The sequence below is a fragment of the Bos indicus genome, chromosome 10, assembly GCF_029378745.1.
Source record: "Bos indicus isolate NIAB-ARS_2022 breed Sahiwal x Tharparkar chromosome 10, NIAB-ARS_B.indTharparkar_mat_pri_1.0, whole genome shotgun sequence".
Taxonomy (NCBI): Eukaryota; Metazoa; Chordata; class Mammalia; order Artiodactyla; family Bovidae; genus Bos; species Bos indicus.
The window spans coordinates 80,849,141-80,874,016 of record NC_091769.1 but is presented as its reverse complement, the minus strand read 5'-3'; the positions used below and the strand labels follow the sequence as shown (position 1 = coordinate 80,874,016).

At 50.2% G+C, this 24,876-nt stretch overlaps 1 protein-coding gene across 1 annotated transcript in view; it reads right to left on the bottom strand.

Annotated features, from left to right (window-relative positions):
- The window catches only part of GALNT16 (polypeptide N-acetylgalactosaminyltransferase 16), a 101,709-nt gene extending 83,707 nt beyond the window's left edge, over positions 1-18,002 (bottom strand). The window contains exon 1 of the mRNA XM_019969114.2: positions 17,826-18,002. Within this exon, the coding sequence (XP_019824673.2) occupies positions 17,826-18,002 (177 nt within the window). The remainder of the gene's footprint in view (positions 1-17,825) is intronic.
- Between the last annotated feature and the right edge of the window lie 6,874 nt (positions 18,003-24,876).

Here is a 24,876-nt window from a genome sequence, read left to right as displayed (position 1 = left end):
GGAGGAACCTTGAGGAAACTATTTTAAGTGAAATAAGCCAGTCACAAAAAGATAAAGACTGTATGATTCCACCTATGAAGAGGTGTCTAGAATAGGCACCTTCATTGACACAGAAAGTAGAATGGTGGTTTTCCAGGGCTGGGGAAGGAATGGAGATTTAGTATTTAATGGTGTTGAGTTTAGGATGATAAAAGGTTCTGGAGATGGATGGTAGCGACAGTTGCACAACAGTGTGAATGTACCTAATGCCACTGGGTACATCTTTAAACGGTTTATATGGTGAAGTTTATGTTATGTGTATTTTACTACAATTGAACGTAAGAAAATAAGAAGTCAATATAAAAGCATCAGTATTGCCATATTTGTTACCTAGGGAAGGTGGCACCCCGGGAAGCGCCAGTGGACCATTCCAGGCTGGGCGCTCCTGTGGTCAGTGTGGCTTGGGGACAGAATCAATATTTGGCTCAGGGCGGAATCCCAGGGTCTGCCCCCACCCACCCAGTCTGATTCTTGACCTACTTCCCCGCATTCCAGGCTAAAACCTTAGAAAATGACAGAAATGCTGTGCCTTTGCAGGCCACACCTCCTGTCTAATGTCCCCTTTCTCTCCATGTCCAGCCAAGATATGCTCATCTTTCAAGTCTCCGCCACCAGAAGCCTTCAATAGTCATTTCCCCACAAGACACACAGATGGCCAATAGGCACATGAAAAGATGCTCAGCATCGCTGATTATTAGAGAGAGGTAAATCAAAACTACGATAAGGTATCGCCTCACAGCAGTCAGAATGGCCATCATTAAAAAGTCTGCAAATAACAAATGCTGGAAAGGGTGTAGAGAAAAGGGAGCCCTCCTACACTCTTGGTGAGAATGCAAACTGGCACAGCCACTGTGGAAAACAGTATGGAGGCTCCTCAAAAAAGTCCAAAATAGAACTACCATACGACCCAGCAATCCGGAACATACATCCGGACAAAACTGTAATTCAAATCGATACATGTACCCCTGTGTTCATAGCAGCGCTATTCACAATAGCCAAGACATGGAAACAACCTGAACGTCCATCCACAGATGAATGGGTAAAGATGGGTGTATACATGCAATGGAGTACTACTCAGCCATAAAAAGGATGAAATCATGGCATTTGCAGCAACACGGATAGACCTATTATCACCCTAAGTGGAGTAAGTCAGAAAGAAAGAGACAAACACCATATGACATCACCTAGATGTGAAATCTAAAATGTGACACAAGTGAATCTATGTACAAAACAGAAAGAGACTCACAGACTTGTGGTTGTCAAGGATGGAGGGGAGTGGAGGAGGGATGGATTGGGAGCTTGGGATTAGCAGGCACAAACTATTATATATAGAATGGATAAATATATATAGAATGGATAAACCTTGTTTATCCAAGGTCCTACTGTATAGCACGGAGATCTTTATTCAATATCTTGTGATAAACCATAATGGAAAAGAATTTTAAAAAGAATGTATATATTTGTAAAAAATTTTTTTCATTGAAGTTGTCTTATGAAAAGAATGAGGCCTTAGCCACATCATCATGCCCTCAGTAAGGGCTCTGCTTAGTGCATGCCTTGTGATGGCACCCACAACCTTCCCCACTCTCACCACTTCCCTTCCAAGCCCAAGCAACCGGAGGGCAGGAGGCGGGGCTCATTCACTCTTGCACTCTAAAGTCTAGCTTTCTGAATGGAATTGGACATAACATCTACTGAGCTCACTTGCCATGAATGTTGTTTTGAGAGGTTTATATGCAGTCAATCATCAGTTCAGTCAGTTCAGTTCAGTCGCTCAGTCGTGTCCGACTCTTTGCAACCCCATGAATCCCAGCACGCCAGGCCTCCCTGTCCATCACCAACTCCCGGAGTTCACCCAGACTCACGTCCATCGAGTCAGTGATGCCATCCAGCCATCTCATCCTCTGTCGTCCCCTTCTCCTCCTGCCCCCAATTCCTCCCAGCATCAGAGTCTTTTCCAATGAGTCAACTCTTCACATGAGGTGGCCAAAGTACTGGAGTTTCCAGCTTTAGCATCATTCCTTCCAAAGAAATCCCAGGGATGATCTCCTTCAGAATGGACTGGTTGGATCTCCTTGCAGTCCAAGGGACTCTCAAGAGTCTTCTCCAACACCACAGTTCAAAAGCATCAATTCTTCGGCGCTCAGCCTTCTTCACAGTCCAACTCTCACATCCATACATGACCAGAGGAAAAACCATAGTCTTGACTAGAACTCAAAAAGGCAAACACTACTGTTATCCTGGGCTGGGATTAAGGTGAGGGAAGCGAGGCACTCAGCCTAGGTGCAAAACTGTAAAGGGGCACCAAAAAAAAAAAAACACTTAGGTATCAACATAGATAATATTTTACTGAAATATCTCCTTAATTCAAATATCAACATTTTAAAGACAGGATGCAGCTTTGCACTTACAACACCTGCTGCCCCCTAATCCCAGCCCTATCTGATTATGTCTTTATTTTCCTATACTTTATTCAACAACTCCATTTCTAGGTATTTATCTAAGGAATTCATCAAGGCTATGTGTAAAGAGTTACCTACAAGGATATTATTCATTTTCATGCTGTTTACAAAAATAAAAAACAGGAGAACATTTGGTTGAACCATATGAGACTGCCAACGTTTGATTATTTCGGACCTAAGAAAAACAATTTCATATTGTTCAGTCTAATCTAAGTATCTATCATCTATGAACTGTGATTATATAATCTATGGACCATTCACCCTCTGGAATTTCTAGGCAGCCATTAAAAATATTTGGAAGAAGACAATGACATAGAAAGGTGGCAAAGAAAGATAAAGTGTTATATGAAAAGAGCCAGGTACAAAACAGGATAAAGATGTTTGATTTCACTAAGAAAAAGCCACCAAAAAAGATCTGAATTAATTATTCACCAAAATGTTGATAGTGGCAAGCCTGAACGGTAGGTTTGGGGGTGATTTTCATGTCCTTTCTGATTTCCCATCTCTTGTGTATTAAACATGTACCATGTCCGAAGGGAGAAAAAAGAACAATCAAAAATAATCTGCAGGTCTTTGATCTCATACTTTTCTCTCAAAAGAATTTGTCATCCCCTCACCCTGAGAGGGGGGTAGGCACATCCATTTTTATTTATTTATTATTTATTTATTTAATACTTATTTTGGCTGCTTTGGGTCTTGGTTGCTTTGCACTGACTTTCTCTAATCTTCCTGGACCAGAGATCAAACCCATGTCTCCTGTATTGGCAGGTGGACTCTTATCTGCTATGCTACCAGGGAAGTCCGACACATCCATTGTTCCTATTCCTGTCCTTTCACAGATGGGACTCCCAGTTTCTAGCATCTGATCCTTTGCTGACCCTTCTTTTCCTCCAGTCCCTTGCATCCCAAAACTTAGATTTTGCTGAAGAAAGTGCTTTCTCTACCACCCCCGTCTCCCACCCCAGCACCCCTGCCCCCAGTCCCCACCCTCCAGATCCCCATGCCTGTCTTGGGGCTGGTCTTCAGGTACAGAGCACATACACCCCAACATCCAGCATAGAGAATGGATAATCACTTTGCTGCCCGCCAAGGCAATGGCACCCCACTCCAGTACTGTTGCCTGGAAAATCCCATGGACGGAGGAGCCTGGTAGGCTGCAGTCCATGGGGTCGCTAAGAGTCAGACACGACTGAGCGACTTCACTTTCACTTTCCATTTTCATGCATTGGAGAAGGAAATGGCAACCCACTCCAGTGTTCTTGCCTGGAGAAGCCCAGGGGCGGGGGAGCCTGGTGGGCTGCCGTCTATGGGGTCGCACAGAGTCGGACACGACCGAAGCGACTTAGCAGCAGCAGCAAGGCAAGTGAAAACAGTGCTGTGTGGGTGACAGGCTTTGGTGGTGGGGGGCGAGGAGGAAGTTTTGTCGTCCACCACCCTCCTTCTCCATCCTCATGCAGTTGAGACCCAGCAATCCTGAGGTGCCAGCTTTTCCTTTTCCTTTTAAAATGTTTTTAGAATTAAGAGGGGTTTTTTAATTCCAAAACATACAAAGATTAAGAATCACCTACATCGCCCCCCAAATTAACAACTCAACATATTATCAGATTGGCTTTAAGCTTCTCTCTCTTTTTAAGTTAATTTTTACTGGAGTATAGTTGCTTTACAATGTTGTGTTCGTTTCTGCTGTACAGCAAAATGAATCAGCTATATGTTTACATATATCCCAGCTTTTTTGGATTTCCTTCCCATTTGAGTCGCCACAGAGCACTGAGTAGAGCTCCCATGCTCTACAGTAGGTTCCCACGAGTTATCTGTTTCATACATGGCATCAATAGTGTACATACGTCAATAACAACCTCCCAACTCATCCCACCACCCACTCCTTCCCCCTTGGTGTCCGTACGTTTGTTCTCCATCTCTGTCTCCATTTCTGCTTTGCAAATAAGATCAAATATTTTAAAAACCTGAAATAACACTACAAAGATAGTCAGAACTCTCTGTTGGTCCCCTCCCCCGTCTCCCCCGGGAATGGGCTGTGTATCTTCTTTGGTCCATTGTTATACTTTGAGATATACAGGCACACATACACACACACTTTCAGGAACAATAGATGGAATTGTTTTATATTACTCAAATTTGCATAAATGTATCATACTATGCCATCTGCAATCTGGTTCTCTTTTCCCTTCTAACACCACGTTTTTAAGCCTCTTTCATGCTGATGTGTAGTGATCAAGTTCATTTATTTTACTACCACAAATAGTCCATCCCAGCTGGGTAGGTCTGATGCCTTGGCATGGTACTCTCTGGGGCACAGGTAATACCAAGGCTTTCCCTGACTTCAAAGGTGCTGCTGATTTGGAGAGACTAAGCCAGTCACAGGGAGTCTCCCCAGCCCACAACCTTCTAGTCCATAAAACCTTTCAAACTTGCCCAGCCCCTCGTCTTTTCTCCAGCTCCAACAGATGCCAAGATCACCAGGTCCCACCCCACTCCTCTGTCTGATCTGTGAGTATCTCTTGACCTTCTTAGGTTCCCCATCCTGATTTCAAGATATGAGGGAATTAAGATCCTTCACAAATTCTGCTTTCCCCTTGTATGCCATGCCGTCAGGCGGTGGGCATCCTGAGAAGTCAGTGTTTCCTCAGGTTTGTGTTGCCAGGCTAACCTGGCCACATCCTGGCTCTGTCAGCAGGTAACCCACCCTCTCTGAGTCAGGTTCCTTGTCTGTAGAATGGGGACAGTAATACTCAGCTCACCAGCCTGCTAAGACAGTTAGAGGGGAAATACATGAAACACAATTGGCAGGCTCCTGGGACGTTGCAGGCAGAAGAAAAAAGGTTTCTGTCTCTGCCCTTTTTGTTGGTCTCTTCTCAGACCAACAGTCACAGAGGTCTCTCAAAACGTAAGTCAGACCTCATCACTCTGCTGCTTATGTGAATCCCTGGGTTAGGTCAAGAAGGCTTTGCAGTATGCATCTTGGGCTCCTGGTTTGCTTGTTCTGGGGAAAGCCAGACACCACTCCCTGCAGACTGTCAAGCAGGCCTATAGAGAGGCCCACGTGGGGAAGAACTGAGGCCTCCTGCTAACAGCCAATAGTAACCTCACCGGAAAACCCCAAGCTAGAACCACCCAGGTTAAGCCACTCCCAAATACCTGACCCACAGAGACAGGGAGAGACAATAAATGACTGTCGCTGTCTTAAGTCATACATTTTATGGTGATTTGTGATGCACGCAGCCTTAAGTAAATAATACGGAAATGAACTTATAATAACTTGTATCGTTAACCTCTGTGCTAACGCTAGTATAGTACTTACTATGCGCTTGACACTAATCCAAACACTTTACGTCTCTGCAATTGAGTGCATATTTTATACTTGTAGCACATTTCAGAGCAACCATCTGAAATGGAGACTACGAGTATCCCCATTTTACAGGTAAGACAATGAAGGCACAGAACTTAGCTTATACAACTTGCTAGGGAACAGCAGGGCTTGGAACATGCACCTTGACACTGGCTCCAGCGGCTGTGCCCGCCACCGCTGCCTCATGCTGCATCCCAAACAAAGCCACAACCAGAACTCTGGTACCAAGAAGCGGGGAGTGTTCTCAGATTCACAAAGCCTGCTTTTAAAGGAGGGAAGAGGAAGACGTGAAAAGGCAAAGAGGCAACTCTCTTCTCTTCGCCCAGACTCCCCAGGTTTTACCCTTCTCCAAGATGGTTTTAACCATCTCCAATGCTGCCAGTACTCTGGTCCGACTTACCTCCACTGAATAAGTGAAAAATGTTACTAAAACTTTACGCAGTGTTTTAAAGTTCTTGTCACATCTCCTTAGTTAGGGTTCGAATCCCTGGTGGTGACCAGTTTCTCCTCTGCACAAGTCCGCAAGCCTCATTCTTGCTTCTTCAAAGTGGCCAATATTTTTAAAGCATATCTTTCAAGTGGAGCGAAACTGCTCAAAGAAGGCAGCTCTGTGGATGTAGGATCAGGAAACACGGTGTACATTTCTACAGTCCCCTTCCCTGCCCTTTACAGACATGGCTAATCAACTGCCTCTTTCCTATCAGTCTGGATGCAGCTTCAGAACCCTTCTCCCCACAGTGCTCCAGGATGCCACTTCCACAGGTTCTGAGCTGCCAAGTAGAGCTGAGACCTATTTGTCATTCTGGCTCTAACAGGACAAAGACGAAACACCAAAAGCAACAGACTGGAACTAATCTCTCTAGTTTCCAAAGGAGTAAAAGGCTCCCTGCCTCCACTGCTCTTACCCGCCTCCAAAACCCATTTTCATCACAGCGAGAGCTTAGAAGGGATTTTTAAAAAGAGAAGACACGGCAAGAAACATTGACCTTGGTTTTAATGATGGTATAAAGATGAGGGTCCAGGCTGGGAGCTGTCCGTGCCCATAGATGATGGTGAATTAGGAACTAAAGAGTCAGCAGCAGCTGGACCAGAAGGCACACATCCTGAAGTCAAGGTAAACTAGGAATGTAGCCATGTCCTTTACACATAACCTTCTGCTAACAACCCCCCAGCACTTCAGTAAGCAGTCACGAACACATGTAACGAGAAGCGTGGTCCAAAGAAACAGAATACAAGCCACATAAAGTAAAAAGAAACAGGTAAAATTAACTTTAATAATATATTTTATTTAGCCCATTATACCCAAATATTAGCATTTCAACACATAATACAAAAAATATGAGTGAGGTGCTTTCATTCTTTTTTTCTTGGTACTAAATCTCTGAAATCCAGTGTATATGTTACACTTACAGCACATTTCAATTTAGATACTAAACTTTCACCAGAAATACTTTATCTATATTGAGATTTCATAAAATTTACAGCCGAAAGTGTGGATTCCCTATACTGAAACGCTTCTAAACACTCCTAGGCATTTTCCAATAGCTGAAATGAGTGTCTGATTTTATATTTAGATCAATTAAAATGAAAGAACATTTAAAATCTAATTTTTCCACATTTCGAGCATGCAATAGCCACATGGCTACTCTACTGGTTAGCACAGGTCTGCACCCTGCAGGGCTCTCCCTACCTGTGGGCCGCTGTCATCTCCCATCAGCACCCCTGTGACTATACTCAGGGAACTTGGCCTGGCTCTTCTGAATACTCTTGCTCAGGCTGGGCCTCACAACAGGTTTCATTTTCTGATCAGGCCCTTTATTACTCTCTCTGCTTGGCTTGCCAAGCAGCTTTGTCCCCATACAGGCTTTCAGATCTCCCAGGCCCCAACCTGGCTCTGAACCCCTGCCCAGGTGTGGATCAGGGACCCTGCTTGACTGGAAGGGCTGTCTAGGTGATGCTGTGTTCTCTACTTTGCAAAAAACCAGGAGTGGGCAATTTGGGGGTACATCCAGGGGCAAGTTCATTTCTGCTCAGTGTTTTAGAAGAAGGCCCTTGTCATTTCCCTACTCCTATAAGATGGCACCAAGCCTGTATTAAAGCTTTACTGTAGGCAGCTCTGCTCTCTACCTGGAATCACTCTTGGCTTATGACTCCAAAAGGCCCATCGCCTTCCCTGGGCCCTGCAGTATGTGTGCTCTGTCCCTTGGTTCCTTCTCTTCCTCTGGACTCATGGCTTGGTTGGCTGTCGTTCAGTCCTATCACTTTATCCCTTCAAGGCACCAACACCACAGCAGACATCACTAATTGATCACAGGTTCTTTCTCCCTGAGTCTCAGGCTGGGCTCTACCCCAAACCCTGGCATGATGCCTCTAGCCTCCCACACTCCTCCCAGCTTCCCCCAAGCATCCAGTAAGGGATTTCACAGGAAGGGGAAAAGATGGCTTCCAAGCCAAGAATCTGGTCACAGACTTGTGAGGTGCCAGAAGCTAAGGGCCCTGGAAGTGACTTGGCAACTTTGGAAGGCAACACTCATTCCCTCTGGCAGTGGCATCAAGGCCAGACTCCCTTGAAATGAAAGACCTTGAAATGTCAGAAGCTCTCCCCAACAGTTTGTTTAAAGAAGCTAAAAGCCAGAGCCACTGTGAGAAGATAAAGGGATGGAAATCTGAAGTCTAAATGGACATGACTGACAGGGGTCTCGGACTGTGGGTGACCTGAACCACAAAAACAGAGCACCTGCGGGTTGCTGGGCACACGAAGCTGCATCATACCTGGGCACTGGGGAAGCACTGAGCATCAGGGCACACAGCCCCAGGCCCAGGCAGAGCCCACTTCCAGAAAGCAACCCCTTCATCCACCTCCTGCCTGGAAAAAAAACAGCTGTGCGGGCTTGTTGATTCTGCCAGTGCTCAGGTCTCTACCCTCCATGTCTGAGGGAAGGCTCTAGATGCTTCAGCCTCCAGGATCTGTTTGTACAGAAGTGGGCAGGAAAATGCAAGAATTCCAAGTTCCCGCATTGCCAGAAAACATCCTCTCCAGAGTCCCAATGCACCTGAAGAGAACACGATGAACCAGACGAAGAAACAAAGGGGTGTCTGATCAGGTACCACCGCACAGCGGAATTCTCCCTCCCACACAAAACTCTCCCCCAGAGCCCTCCCCCGTCCTCCCCTACTCCAATATTTCAACAAGGGCCCCATTATCTTTTGTTTTTTAAATCTCTTCAGGCACTAGCACCCTCTGTTCCCCCCCACCAGCCTCACCACGCACACATACGCCTACACATACACACCTACACACACACACACACACACACTCAGGACACACAAGTACCTCACTGATCTCACACTGTAGGGAAATGAAGTGTTCCAGCCACAGCACATCTTTCAAAAAACCTAGGTTTACCTCTTTAAGAACCAACACTTACTAATATATTTGACCACACTGCTGGAAATTTTTCTGAACTGAATGACATAAGCTCCCTGACATCCCAAGCCGGTACACTGAATGTAATTGATCACTTCCTGATGACTCAGGGACATGTTTCCGAGCCCATCTTTGCCATGGGCTAGAGGGCCTAATGAACTGGACTTTCACCTCGGGCCATTTTCCCCCTCGCTTACCCTGCAGACATACTGCCCTGGGCTTTGGCTGTCTGGAACACTTTCTCCTGAGATGTCTGCCTGGCTTACTCTTTCCATTCTGCTGTAGCTATAGCTCAAACGCCATCTTATCCAGCAGGCCTTTCCTGGCCATCCTTCTCTCATCTTTCTGTCCCCCTTTGCCACTTTATTTTATTGTTACAGTATTTCCCATCACCTAACACATAGTAAGGACTTCCCTGGTGGCTCAGATGCTAAAGCATCTGTCTACAATGCGGGAGACCTGGGTTCGATCCCTGGGTCGGGAAGATTCCCTGGAGAAGGAAATGGCAACCCACTCCACTACTCTTGCCTAGAAAATCCCATGGACAGTAGCCTGCACCAGGCTCCTCTGTCCATGGGATTTTCTAGGCAAGAGTACTGGTGCAGGCTACTGTCCATGGGGTCGCAAAGAGTCGGACACGACTAAGTGACTTCACTTTCTTTTCTTTCTTTAACACACAGTATATTTATCTGTTTATGGTCTGTCTCCTCCACTAGAATGTAAGCTCCTTTAGAGCGGGACCTTGCCTGTTTTGCTTTTCCCAGAGCCTGTAACCGTCCTGGCACACAGTACATGCCCAGTAAATAACTGTCAAGTGAAGGAATAAATGGTGCCTGCAGCATTTCTGACCAGTGTGCACCTGGTCAGAGGGGGAAGGGGATGGCTTCATCTTCACACAGCTGGTTGGTCCTCTGCTGTCAACTGTCACTTCTCGGTATATCAGCAACTCCTAACAAGGCTCCAGCTTGCTCGCTCTAATCTGCTGTATATGTAACCTATGAAAAGCTGAAGGTTACCAAGAGACAGACAACCTTCTGAACTCCTTAAACTGATTTTTACAAACAATGTGGGTTTCTAGGCTGTGGCCAAATTCCAAGCCTGTCTTCTGAATAAAGTCCAAGAGCTTGAAGCTGTGATTTCTTTGCTCAGGGGTCTTTGCAGCCTCATTCCGCATTGCTGAGAGTCTGAAGTCCACCCGAGACACTCCCGCAGACGTGTCTGTGTGCCTCCCGGACACACACGGGAATAACATAGGCTTCTCCTTCAGCAGAAGGCGAGCTGCACCGTCCCATCAGTGTTTTGAGAGAAGAGAACACAATGGGTTTGGTCCACTTTATTTCTTGTGAGAACCGGCTTCACGCTTTTCTGAACACAAGTGGTCTGGTTTTTGTATGCCTCACGCTCTGGCCTTATTCTTTTTAATGCCAGCACCATCAGATCATGAGTCCTGGCTTGGGGCTACCTCACTCTGGCAGGAACGATCAACAGGGTCAAAGGTGGTTTGAGCTGAGAGCGACCTCACAGATCCCGTAGTTCAAGTCTCATCTGACAGATGAGGAAACTAAGGGCCCAGAGATAGGAAATGACTCACCTAAGGACACACAGCCCCCTGGGAGCAGAGCTGAACCTAGGAGAGAAGGTCATCTGTCCTTTATTCTGCATCTTCTCTCCACACCTCACCCTCTCATCCCTGGCAGCCAACATCTGCTTCCATCCTGGGCCATTCTGTTCTGCCTGTGGGGGAAATCCCACAACAGCAGGGCTCACAATTCAGAGCATATTAAGAGATGTCACCTCCTCTCCGAGCTCTGAGACAATGCTGTCCCGATCTGCGTGGAGCCATACCTCACTTTATGGAATGGCAGGAAGATGGCACTGGTGCCTTCAGGCTAAACTTGGAGCTCTTCCTAATGGGTCCAGAAAAGCGGAAAGGCTATACCTGAGGCAGGCTTGCCTCCGTGTCTCCCCAGACAAGGCCTGAGCCTTATCTTGCCTACACAGTATAATGATGCCCTGTCCACAAATGTCCCCAGTCTGCCACTCCTGCCTGTTCTGAAATGTTCACAGAAGTCCTCCGATGGCCTTGCTGTCTCTAACCAGATACTGACAAAGGGTGTGGCTGAAATTCACGGTGTTGGGGAGCCAGGCCTCCTCCATCAACATAGCTCAGGGCACTGCCAGCCGGCACCACCCTGGAAAGCAATGGTCAGGGCCCCCAGGGGACAGGACAGGCCACCTGGAAACTCTCCCCAGGCTGGATGAAGGAAACAGAAGTGGCATATGCAAAGGTCAGATTCAAGGGGACTCAGGTGGGTGGAAAACCTCTGTGGACCTTGTTCTGGGGAGCAGGAAAGATCCTGAAGACCAGCACTTCCGACGCTGTGGCCTTGCCTCTGACCAGCCTCGGCCTCCTTTCCTTCCCTTCTTGGCAGCTCCAAAGGAACAGGGAGGGGACAGCACAGTGGCAGTTATGGCTTTCTTTTCGTCACTCTCCTCCCTGGCCTCGGGGGGTTCGGCCAGCCCTGCTTCCCTGGGCGTCAGGCCTCTGGTGGTATAATAATTGGGCCCTATTTCCAACTCAGTTACAGAGCTGCCTGACACCTTTGGAGACAGTCAGGACCACGAGCCTCTTTCTCCTCCTCCAACTGCTGCCGGAAGCAAGCACTGACCTGACAACAGGGAGTGTGAAGAGAAACTCTGGCCAGCTTTCAGACTATTCCAGGGACGGTCAGCTCAATAAAAAAGTGTTCCTTCTGGTAAAAATAAATTTCTCTCTCTCTGCAACTTTCACCCATTAGCGTGTTAGTTGCTCAGTCATGTCTAGCTTTTTGTGAACCCATGGACTGAAGCCCACCAGGCTCCTCTGTCCATGGAATTCTCCAGGTAAGAATACTAGAGTGGGTTGCCATTTCCTTCTCCAGAGGATTTTCCTGACCCAGGGATTGAACCCAGGCCTCCTGAACTGCAGGCAGATTCTTTACTGTCTGAGCCACCAGGGAACCCACTAAGCCCAGTTCTATTCCTTGGAGGCCTACAGAATAATTCAAATAAGTCTCTAGCCTTTTCTGTTAGCTCAGTGCTAAGCATTGATGTGGGACTCAGAAGCATGAGACATGGTTAAGAAGTTTACACTTTAATCAAGGAGTCAAGAGTGATTTTATTCAGTCGTTGAATATTTTTAAAATAATTATCTTGATTGGCTTTATCATTATAACATTAATAGATGTTTATTACAGAAAATGCTGGAGAAAGCCAAAAGTTGGACGGGAAGATTATCCATAATAATACTTTTCCTCCTGCTAACATTTTGTTCTGTATGGTTTTTGCATTTTTTTTCCCCAACAAATGTTTATGGAGTGAATGCAAAGTAAGGTGCTGACCTAGGTGCTCTCCAGGAAAGACATGCTAATGTATCAGACTTGGATCTTACCCTGAGGATGCTTCAGAGAAAAGACAAGAGCATGGGCTTCAGAGGCAGACACACCTTCAGATCGAGCACTTAACTCGGTGCTAGATCATGGGCCAGTCACCGGCTCCGTCTGAGCCTCAGTTTACTCATGTTAACTGGGCAAGATAATGGCGCTGACCTCATTAGGTTACAGAAAGGAATCTAGGAGGTTCAGGCCTGCAAAACACCTAACACGGCACTGACGTGTCCCACGAACGCGGCCACCAGAAACATAACACAGAGGCAGCAGTGATCACGGAGGCTAACAGGCGTAGATCAAAGACTACAGAGTTCAGGGGAGAGAAGCTGAGACCGGTTCCAAAGCAAGCTGCACACCGCCTGGGGCGGCACCAAGCACGCTGTCTGGTTCAGTGAACCGCCCACGTGGACTCATCACCGACCTGAGTCTCACAATTCTGCCCCCCGCTCCTTTCCGAAACCCTTGGGTCTCCTGTCTGTTTAGCCTCACTGTGTCTTTGCCCCTCCTTTTCACATGGTGAGGGGGAGGTGTTTCAGGTCTCAAGAAGCCGACAGGGATAAATCTGCAATCTTGTAACTGTAATGAACTGCTCGGATCCAGGCTCCCCTCTGACCCAGGGGGGTTTCTTCCATTACAGCAAGATAGTCCCAGGGCCCAGCCAGGCCCATCAGTGCCCTTCCACGCCCACTTTAATGGCACTTTCAGACCCCAGGGCTTCCTGTGCCCACAGAGCTGACAAACACAGTCACCAAAGAGGAAAGCCAGGCCCAACACCCTCAGAGCAGCCGGTGTGGGAACTGCTGTTACAACAGCAGTGGAAGGACGAGCAGAACCCTGAAACTCATCCTGTGTCTTCGGCACTCAGGTCTCCCAGGAAGGGGACTCTTGGGCTGTCAGGGCCCTTACCAGTCATGCGGCCTCAGTGTGGTCCCCAGGTCCTACAGACAGGTCTCAACATGATCCAGGCTGGGAGCCCAATAAGAGGAAATTGGGTCCTTTCAATTCAAACATTTTGGCAAAAAGAACTGGGGATTCTCCCTCCCCACCCTCTATCTTGTGTGGTACCTACACAAATTAAATATAACATCATTTTCTGTCATTTAGGCAAATCATAATTCCCACAGTTCTGAAATGCACACATTATAAATAAAATATAAACCTATCCAGACTGAACTGAAGCCTCTGCTCTCAGAGAACAGTGCTGGAAAAGTCATCATCTATATTCCCTTCTGCTAGGTAAGCAGGGATCCCTGTGCAGGCTCTAAGGTTACCAGGGGAACTACTCCAGACAGGGGTAGCCCCTCAATTGGCCATAAATCTTACAACTTTGTTCAAAAGAACTCCCTTAAAGCCATTTATCTGCTTCTAGAAATGAAACTATCATCAACTTACCCAAGGGTCAACACACCTTACAAATCATTTCACCCAAATTTATTTATTTAAATAAATCCCAAACATAGCAGGGCTTGTGAGACTTAGTTCCTGGACCAGGGATCAAACCCATGCCCTTGGTATGGAAAGCGCAAAATCTTAACCACTGGGAATTCCCTCACTCAGATTTAACATACAAAATAACTAAAGTCCAGAGATACAAGTTTTTGTCCATGCTCACTGAGCAGTACCCCAAAGGTAGGATAAAGAACTCCGGCTTGGGAAAACTCTTGCCTAAAACCTCCATAGTTTCAAATAGGAGACCTTACAAAGAAGTACACCTATCCTAAAAATACCCACAATAGACAGTCTTTTAAAAATATGTCTGTAAAGTGAAATTCCGTGTAACACCTTAGTATCCCGCCCCCCTCTCCATGCCTAATAGAGACTTCACATATGGAAAACCAAACCAATCACAAATGTTCTTCCCGGCTGTGAGGCCCGAAGACTGAAGGCCAGCTGTGTCTGCTCCACCTCCTGCTTTGGCTGCTGTCCAGAGCTAGCGAGCATCAGTATAGGTTCAAGTGGATATCCTCAAATCCACTGTCTTGCCCATAAAGCACAGCATGGAGAAAATCACAGACCCTGCCACCTCGCAAGCAGCCATTTACTGATGAAGTCAGTATCTCTCTTTCTTTAGTTTGACAGATTCCATAACCAGTTTTGCACATCAAAATTTATGACACATGGGCTGACAGCAGGACAGAATATTAAAAATCAGGACCTCCCCGAGAAATCTGGGCCATCCCGTTGCCATGCCGACACCCCACAATGCCAAACAAGTGTCTCCAAGGTCCAGAAACAACTTGGCTGGCTTCAGATCACCCAGACACTGTGAAGCCAGAGCTGCCTCCTGGCCCAGGCTGTTATGCAGACCCTCCCTTTCCCAGCTCAGCTCTCTGATCCCCCAGGGGAGGGATGATGATGCCTGTCTGAATTTTCTTAGCCTCTGTCAGCAGAGCTGGCTGCATCATTCCCTAAGAATCTGAAAATCCATGTGCGGTGCGTTCTGGCCCAACTAGACAGGGACATGTTTTGAAATGGCAAGACGACCAGTGAGAGGTTAACCACGGATTTCAGACAGAAAGCAAATCTTCAGCTGCACCTGCCCCTTTTAAGCTGAACAAAGGGTTTATCTCCCGGAGAAGCTGAACATACATTCCTCTAGCTCTCTAGTTAAGAGTCAGGCTGGAGCTGGAATAAAGTATTAGTGGGATATGAAGCTTGGATCATTGATGGCTCCCAGAGATGAGCAAAAATCCTTCTTCACTCATTTAACAGTACTTCTTAAGTCTTGCTGTGCTCATCAAGGTGGGGTTGCATGAAGCTTCCTGCACAGTCCCTGAGTGATAGCTGCCACTCAGTGAAGAGACAGGCCAATAGCTGAGAATCCCAATGAAGTGAAATACCCCAGAAGATGGGAATGCAAGGCTGTGTCAAAGGCAGGGCGAGACTGGGGATCAACACCCAGGGAACAGACATCCTGGGCTTAAAGCCTAAGAACAGCGAGGGAGCGGGCTATGCCTAGAGTGACCAGAGAAGGCTCTGCAGCTCACTGCGAGGAACTTCCACTCTTCCTCTCTTCCTGCACCTCCATTCCTGGCTCCCTGATTCTTCTTCATACTTGAAACCCAGCTTCCAGTTCACAGCCCTCTTCTAATCTGCTGCAAGTCCAACCGCAAGGGAACAAGGAGAGGACGTTCACTGCAGCCCCCATGACCTCCAATTTCCACCCCCTCAAAATGAGTGCCACCCACATTCAGCAGAGCCCCCGCAGCCCCCGACACCCTCCCGGGCTCTCAGTCTGAGTGGCCTGGCCTGGATTTTGAAGCGCAGGCACCTGTGATGAGACCAGCCTGGAGCTCTGAGCAGCAGTTAGCTTCTCTGTGCTCTTCCCTTCCATTCTCCCTCATCCCCTCCCCCTCCTCCTAGAGCTCAGACCCTCCTCCCATCACGTCACCACAGAGAAGGACAGAACATTTGGGCAGTCTGCGCCTCCCCTGCCACTCCAGCCCGCCTACCCTGGACCAGAGCTGGCCCTCTTGGAGAGCAGGAACGTGGCAGCTTGGATGAGTCCTTGCTGTGGAAGCTCCCCCCGGGGTCTGTCAGGGGCCGCTCCTGCTTTGCCCAGTTCGGACTCTGATCTGTCTGTCCACCCAGATCCCAACTCTCCGGGATCTTGACCCAGGAGGCTTTTTGCCTCATCAGCCTGTCTGTCCAAACGTCCACAAGTGCTTTGGAAACAGGGTGCTAGCGGCAAGGACCCTCAGCCCAGAGCAGAGCGTTTCACCTAATCAGGGCGCAGTCCCAGGGAGTTCGACCAGAGCGGGAGCTGGGCATGGGAGAGTGGGGCTGGGGGAAAACCCACGGACCCCAAGGTCTCCTCAGGCACAGCCTGGAAATGCTCTTTTGCAGGGGATAGCTACTTCTTTCCTGGTAGGTAACAAGACAACGTAATCTGGGACAGGATGGGAACACGAGAGCCCTTCCACACAACGACAACCTCCCTACAGACAACACTCCGTTTTCCTGGGGTTCAGCTGCCTTGGCACGAAGATCTCAGATTCTCCTCCGCACAAGCCTTCGCCCTCCTGACCCTGCGCCTCCCAGGTGGGCTCCTCAAGGCTAGGCCTTTCAGAATGGCCACGCTGCTGCACTCCCCCACCCTCAGCCCCACACTCCGCTCCCCCAGGCGGCCCCGCCCCTCCGCCCAGATCCGAGGGTCGCCCAAGGGTCTCGCCCACCATCCGCCCCCATCCGAAGGACGCGTCCTGCCCGAGGGCGCCTCTCGCGGGTCCCGGAACCTCCCGTCTCAACAGGTGCCCCTGCCACACACAGCTGTCACCCGGGGCCCAGGAGGAGGCGGTGACAGGCACGCCCCAGTCCAGGCCCCTAGCGCGGGAGGGCACCCCTGCACCTCCATCGACGCCCCAGCCATGCCCTGCCATTCGCACTGACGTCGCGGGGCTGGCCGCAGACACTGCTAGTTCACCCGTGGTGATGGACTGATGTTGGGGCGAGGGACGCCTTCAGGACGAGACCTTTCCCCGATCCAGAGAACCCTGGGAGTAGTCATAGGGAGTCCTCATGACAAGGTTCAAGTTGACCGGGTCTGAGAAGGGGGCTCGAAGTCCAGCACAGCCCCTAGCGACCGTGCCTCACCCAGCGTCCCCAATCCATGTCCTTTGCCCCCAAGAGACTAGGGGGAGAGCACGGCCACCCACGCGCTTAGCAGCGTGCGGTTCCCACTGCCCGCTTGCGGTTCCCACTGCCCGCTTGCGGTGCGCAAGGGCCAGCTGCCTCCGCCGACGGGTGAGGCGGAGGTAACCCCTAACCCCCAACCCCCGGCCCCTGCGCCCCCGGCCCCGCGGCGCAGTGCCGAGAGCGCCGCCACGTTCCCAGTCGCGCGCGCACGCCGGGCCCACCAAACTTGCAGTACTTTCTCCCAGCCCCCACCCGCTGTCACCCTCCCTCCATCCTTGCGCCCTGGCCCCGCTAGCCCGACAGAGGTTGCCATAACAACGGACAGGAATGCTCCAACGTATACAAAGCCGGCGGAGCGCGGCGGGCACGCAGCCCCCGGCCCGGCCCCGCGCCCTCTGCAGCCGCGCGGGGCTAGGACGCGCGCCGCGGCTCCCCGGCCGCCCACCCCGAGCGCAGCGCGTACTCACAATGAGCGGGATGGTGCGGTCCTCTCGGAGCTGGTCTGGCCTCCCGCCCGCCCTCTTTGCGCCCCGGCCGCCGGAGGATGCTGCGTGGGCTCGGTTGTCCTGCCATAAGTAGTAGAAAGTGCCCAGGATCCAGGCTACGGTCAGAATGGCGATGGCATTGGCGCGGATCTTCCTCATGGTGGGCGGGCGGACGCCCGGAGTAGGGGCCCGGGCTGGCGTGCTCTCGGGGCCGGGGCGGGGGCACTCTCAGCCCCAGCTGTTTGTTTTCGCTCGCGCGGGGCTGCTCGGTCCTGCAGAGCAGAAAAAGGAGAGAGGTGGGGGGTGGGGGGGTGATAGGGAGAGACAGGAGCGCGGAGCGATCCTCACGGTCCTAATGCCCTTCAGCCCCAGGCGCGCGCCTCCCCCGGGCGCCCATTCATTCGCTCGCAGAGCCCGCCCAGCGCTCCAGCCCCGGCGGGTTGCCGGGCCGCTGCGCCCGGGGAAAGGAGCGCAGCGAATGCGAAGCGGCGCGGGAGGAAGGCCCGGCGAGGCAGACGCCCGCGGCGGAATGGCGACGGGCCAGAGCCAGTCTCGACTCCAACTGCTCCGCGACCGAGCTCACGGCGCCTGCCCCCGCGCGGCCCGGGTCTGTCCCGCCTACCTCCACCCACTCCCGGACCGAGCGGCCCTGAGTCACCGGCTGGAGATGCGCGACCCCGGCCGGAGCCCGCGCCGCGGAGCTGCAGTTCTGGGGCTGCGCTCTGGACAGGGTTTAAGGTGTGTTCGGCGAGTCCTTGGGAAGGGGCAGCTGGGTGCGAGGAGAGTCTGGAGTTTGCACCGGGATCCTCCGCAGCCTAGGATGCCGAGCCGCCAGAGGGCCCGCCCCGAGGAGGGATTGGAAGCCGGTGCACTTGACATTCGAAGAGAGCGAAGGGGAAGAGACGCGGCTTCACAGCCAGTGAAAGGAGATTGTGGGTACAACCACCTCACCTCATCCGTTGTCCTGGGGCTCCCAGCGTTCACGACGCTTCCCTCCACCCCGCCTCATTGTCCGCTGGACAACTCCAGGGTATCGTCATCACCGTTTCATCAGGAAGAAGGGAGGAGGCCAGAGAGGCTGGAAGATTCGCCCGAGGCCACATGACTAATTAGTGGCAGAGCCCAGTCTAGAAACCACCTCTCCGTCTGACACTTAAAGCAAAGTTCAAAACACGGTGCTGAGAGACACGGACACAGAAACCAGTGAGATTCTGCCCCGGCTGTATGTGAACTACTGTCACTTCCGAGCAGAAAGCAAGGTGGACTAAGTTCTAGGAGACCAGGATCAGGCATGAAACAGACATTCAGGGAATAGATATTAAATTAACTAACCAAGCAGAGGTCACAGAGGAAGAAATACTGTACCGCAAGGCAGTCTTAAGGAAAGGCTTCTTAAAGAAAGTGGATAAATTCTTCGAATAAAGTCTTAAGAGGCAGGAAAGGGGAGGACAGGGCAGGGTGTGAGCTCCATCAACAGCCTGAGCAAAGGTCCAGAGGATGAAAGTACTTGATATTTTCAAAGAAGAGAGGTACCTGGTGGTGCTGGGCACCAGGATCTGAAAAGGGTGGGAGTTGAGGTTGGCCAGGCTGAGGGAATCTGGACCCAGGAGGCCCTTGCATGTGAGAGGCAGGGTTGTCAAGGAGTTTGTGTCCTGCTGGTGCTCCTGGACACTGGCTGGTCTGAAAGACCACCTCAGGTCCTGGCCTCTAAATGAAGCTGGCAGATGGTATGGTCACAGCTCATGCTTTATCCTACCACCTCCATCAGCACCCCTCCTTCCCTGTTTCTCCAGCAGCAGGACTGAAATGTGCATGTAGTAGATGCTCCATATATTTCCATTGGAGTGAAGTAAATTGAAGGAAGAAAACCTGAGTAGGTTTTCTGGCTGCAGAAAAGTCATCATTATAACTGCAATATCCTTTCCTCACTCTGAAGTCTCACCATGAGGACAAATCCAAAAATGACCCTACCAAGAATGTGACCCTAAGAAGGGTCATGGACAAAAAAGGATCTCACCAAGAGCTCTGTAAGAGTAGCAGGGAATCTGAGGCAGGAGGAGATGGTAACAGGAGCAGTAGGAGAAGGTGGGGGGATACCTGCCAACCTTACTGTCCCCCGTCTGCCCTGCCTGGAGAGTTTAATTAGACTGCAACAGGGACCAGGATTCATTTCCACAGACCAAGAAAACCACTATCCAGCCACTCTCTGGTTTCTGCAGGAATCATGGGGCAGATCCAGGGGTCATGTTCTCTCTGGGAAGCCAGGGAGACCTTGCTCCTTAGCAATCAGGCCCCACAGGCATCTCCAGACAATGAGAAAATGTTAGGGAACTGCCATCCTGGTGTCCCCACCTCCGTCCAGGCTCTCAGGTCAGCCAGATGGGAAGACTCAGAGAATGGCCTTCTGTTGCTATAGGCTGCTCCCTCCATCAGCCTGGTCTTTGCATGTCTAGTTGCCTTCGGTCATGAAGAACCGGGTGAGAGGATGTGGAATCCAAAGACATCCCATCAGCACCCTTCAGCATGGGGGATGAAGCTGGATCAGGCCAAACTGAAATCAGGCTGATGGGTTTCTGATGGCTCCAGAAGGAGGGCTCCATGAGAGGAAGGGAAGGAGGATCTGGGATTTGTCAGGATTTCTGCAAGTCTCACCCCTTATTCCCCAGGGCTCAGTGGGGAGGATGCCATACATCTGCCCCAAATTATCACTGCCTGGTAATTCTGTCCCGAAGACAAACTTCCCCATTCAGTTCAGTTCAGTTGCTCAGTCATGTTTGACTCTTTGTGACCCCATGGACTGCAGCACGCCAGGCCTCCCTGTCCATCACCAACCTCCCAGAGCTTACTCAAACTCATACCCAATTGAGTTGGTGATACCATCCAACCATCTCATCCTCTGTTGTCCCCTTCTCCTCCTGCCTTCAATCTTTCCCAGCATCAGGGTCTTTTCAAATGAGTCACCTCTTCGCATCAGGTGGCCAAAGTACTGGAGTTTCAGCTTCAACATCAGTCCTTCCAATGAATATTCAGGACTGATTTCCTTTAGGATGGATGATTGGATCTCCTTGCAGTCCAAGAGACTCTAAGAGTCTTCTCCAGCACCATAGTTCAAAAGCATCAATTCTTCGGTGCTCAGCTTTCTTTATAGTCCAACTCTCACATCCATACATGACTACTGGAAAAATCATAGCCTTGACTAGACGGACCTTTGTTGGCAAAGTAATGTCTCTGCTTTTAATATGCTGTCTAGGTTGGTCCCCACTCAATCCTCATCAAAAAAAGAAAAAAAAAAAAAAACCAAAACACCATAGGAGTGTAGCCTCTCTGGGGGGTGTTAGACTTCACAGGCAGCCCCTCTTTAAAAATAAGCACAAGAAACTTCCCTTGGGGGTGGAGGGTGGGGGCAAGTGATTTCATGCTCATTTGACCCCCAGAAATTTGATATAGACAGAGGTTGAGTGATGAGTGATTAGTCACAGGCACACTGGAAGAGTTGGGAACTCGCAGCTGCCACCGTGGCTACAGTGCATGGTCATTCTTCCAGATTCTAATCCCAAATAGACACAGAGCTGAGGCTCAGCCCTCCCTGAGATGGATTTCAGTGTTCAGAGATGACTGGGAACATCGTTCCCTCTCTGGGCCTAGCTAGGAATGACTCCACAGAACCGTAGAAGAAAAGCAACACCTAAGAGACTTAGTGGTGCCTAACATCAGTGAACTTCGAAACCAACAACGGTGATAATAATAGCTACAGTTCGCTGAGTTCCTAGCAGGTGCCAGCTGCCGGGCCAGGATCTCACACACATTATCTCTAAAGCCCCTGAAAACTGCAGGTGGCTCAGGGAAGCTCTCAGTTGCAGAGAGTCACACAACAGGTGGGCAGAGGGGCTGGGTTCAGTCCCATTTTCTATACCAGTGTCTGGGCACCAGTGTCTGGCTTCTGAGGCCACTGGGGAGTTTGCAGGGTGGTCAGAAGTCCTGTGTGCAGGGACCTCACTTCGTGCTCTGGGCCTCCATTTTCTTTTCTGGAAAAGAAGGGATGTAGAGAGATGACCTCCAGGTCATCCATTCTGGACTCCAGCTGTGCCATTTCGGACTTGCAGTTCCTTGGGCATTGTTTTTCTTGTGACATCCCTCTTGGACACTGTCCCCTTCTCTTTAAAAGTGCTGAAGCCCATGTAAGCTGGGCAAAGTGCTGCATGCTCCTGGCATTCCAAGAGGTCCCAGGGAACTGTCTGCCCCTGTGAATTTGATGCATGGATTTGGGGGGGGGGGGGGGGCGGTAACAGAGGGCAGAAAGGATATAGGTCAGTGTGAGGCCCTAGCTCTGGAGTTCAACAACGTGAATTCAACCACTGGTCCTGTCACATGTGGGAGTGGTTTGGGCAAATTCTTACTCCCTCTCTTAGCCATGGTTTCCTCAACTAGAAAATGGGGCAGTGACACCCCTTAACTTGTAGCATTGTTGGGAAGGGTCAGATGAGATGAACCACGTAACACCCAGTGGTTGGGAACCCACTGGTCCTCTGAAATCCCATCCTCACAGGCCCTGCTGCTGGCTGCCGGGGTGAGGGGACTCCGGAAGGGCCTGCCAGGCACATGCAGGGGACTGCTCACCGGGGCTGCAAAGAACAGATCCCAGGTAGGCCTCTTCAAGGCCCGACAAGGATGACTGTCCTGCCCCACAGGTATGTGGCTCTCTTCCAGGCCCTCTGCTCAGCGGGCTGGACGGAGGAGAGGGGAGAGGCAGCGTGGGGCCCCAGCTTCTGCAGGTGTCCATTCTTGCCGGCACAGCCATTACCCTAGAGATGCTGGGTCACCTCCGAAGCCTCTTGCCCTGCCTGCAGCTGCAGCAGGGGCCCAGGAGGTGGGTTAATCAGGGAACTGACTAGACTCCCATGTCTGCTCTAAGCAGGAAAGAGGAGGCAGAGATGGTGAACAGAAGGCATGTTACCGTGAAACAGGCACTGTGCCGATAACCGGATCTCAGAATGCTCTCGATGACCCTGTGAGGAAGGCTTGACACTCTCCATCTCACAGATGGAGAGACTGAGGCCGGCAGAGGTCACCCAGCCATCAGGCGGCACAGACGCTACCCACTGCCTGCTGTCCCCACTTAACATACCAGCTTGTCTGAGGAAAGGTTATTTATAAGTTAGGTTTCTACAAGCCATTATAGATCAAGGAGGGGACCTGGCTCTTTGAAGGAATGAGAAGTGTTTTTTTTTTAATTATTTTTATTTTTTTAGTTTGGGCTGCATGGGGTCGTCCCTGCTTCACATGGGCTTTCTCAGTTGCAGGGAGCAGGGCCACTCTTGAGTTTCGGTGCGTGGGCTTCTCATTGCGGTGGCCCCTCTTGTTGCAGAGCATGGGCTCTAGGTGTGCCGGCTTCAATAGTTGCAGCCCATGAGCCCAGATGCTCTGCAGATGCTAGATGCTCTGCCGAATGTAGAATCTTCCCAGACCAGGGATCCAACCCGTGTCCCCTGCTTTGACAGATGGACTCTCAACCACTGGCCCACCAAGGAAGTTCTCGAAGAGTTCTTTATCGGTGATCATTCTATTTGACTGGAGAAGGAAATGGCAACCCACTCCAATATTCTTGCCTGGAGAATTCCATGGACAGGGGAGCCTGGTGGGCTTCAGTCCATGGGATCGCAAAGAGTTGGACATGACTGAGCACACAGTACATTCTATTTGACTGAGAACATGGCTTTTTATATCAGTTTCTGCCCCTGGAGTGTAAGCTCCCTGAGGGCAGGGGTTCTTGTATGTTTTGTTCACCTGTCCCCCCAGTTGTTGCTGTACCATGCATACTTGTTGAGTATTTGTTGGTGGAAGAAAAGGGGAAGAAGATGGGGAGGAGGGTACTCGGCGCTTCTCTGTTAAAGCGAGGGCCTGAGAGACGGTGCAGGACTAGAGCCCAGAGAAAGGGCATGACCCACCTGGGTCAGTGTTGGCTGGTGTAGTGAGTAACCCAGGCTTCCTCACAGGACTTCCGCAGCAGCAGCTATCTGCCCCCCAACCACAGGGCCAGGCACTAAGCCCCGCTGCCCCAGATGATAGGGTGAGAAAATCCTCTGTGGTCCCACCAGAAGTCAGGGGAGGAATGACCTTGATTTTGGTGACGAACTGCAGGAACTACAAACATTATTACTGATCATGAGATGACCCAGCTGCTACATTTGGGAATAATAGGACTGCAGAGTCTGAGGGCTAATTAGAAATGTGTCAAATGCTTTTTCTTAACAGCAAGGAATTCCTTCAAAGGAGAAGTGCATAAATAAAGCCAGCTAATCAGCAGGATTGGTCCCAGAGGCAAAGCCCTTTGCAAGCCCTCCGTGACCTCCCAATCTCACTGCCTGTCTCCTTTGCCCTGTCCCCTCCTCCTCAGCCTCTGAGGATCTGAGTAGCACAGGTCCTCAGAGAGGACCAGATGGCCCCAAATGTCAGGCCACTGCCTGTTACATGCCTCTCTCTTGCCTTTGAATGAGCGTTCCTCTGAGCAGGGCCTGGCAGTCTTCTTTTGTGTATCTCCAGTGTCTAGCACAGCGTTGGGCATTGTGGCAGCTCTCACTAAGTATCTGTGCGATGAGTGAATGAATGAATATCTAGGGTGGCAATCTGCTGCTACTCCTCATTCTGTCCTATTAAAATGTCACCGAGACCACTCTAATAGTAAACCAATGCCTGTTTGCCCATTAGGGTGGTATTTCCAGTCTTTCTTTCTTTTTTTTTCCAATTTAAAAATGGTATTTATTTGTTTGGCTGTGCCAGGGCTTTAGTTGTGGCACGCGAATTCTTAGTTGCAACATGTGAGCTCTAGTTTCCCCACCGGGAATCAAACCCAGGCCTCCTGCATTGGGAATGTGGAGTCTTTTTAGCCACTTGCATCACCAGGGAAGTCCCTTCCCTTTCTTCTTGAATACCTACCATGCCAAGCACTTCTAGGTGCCAGGAATACAAGCATGAACAAAAGCTGATTCCAGCTCCTGAGGAGCCCAGTCACTGATATTAGGGCAATAGGCACAAA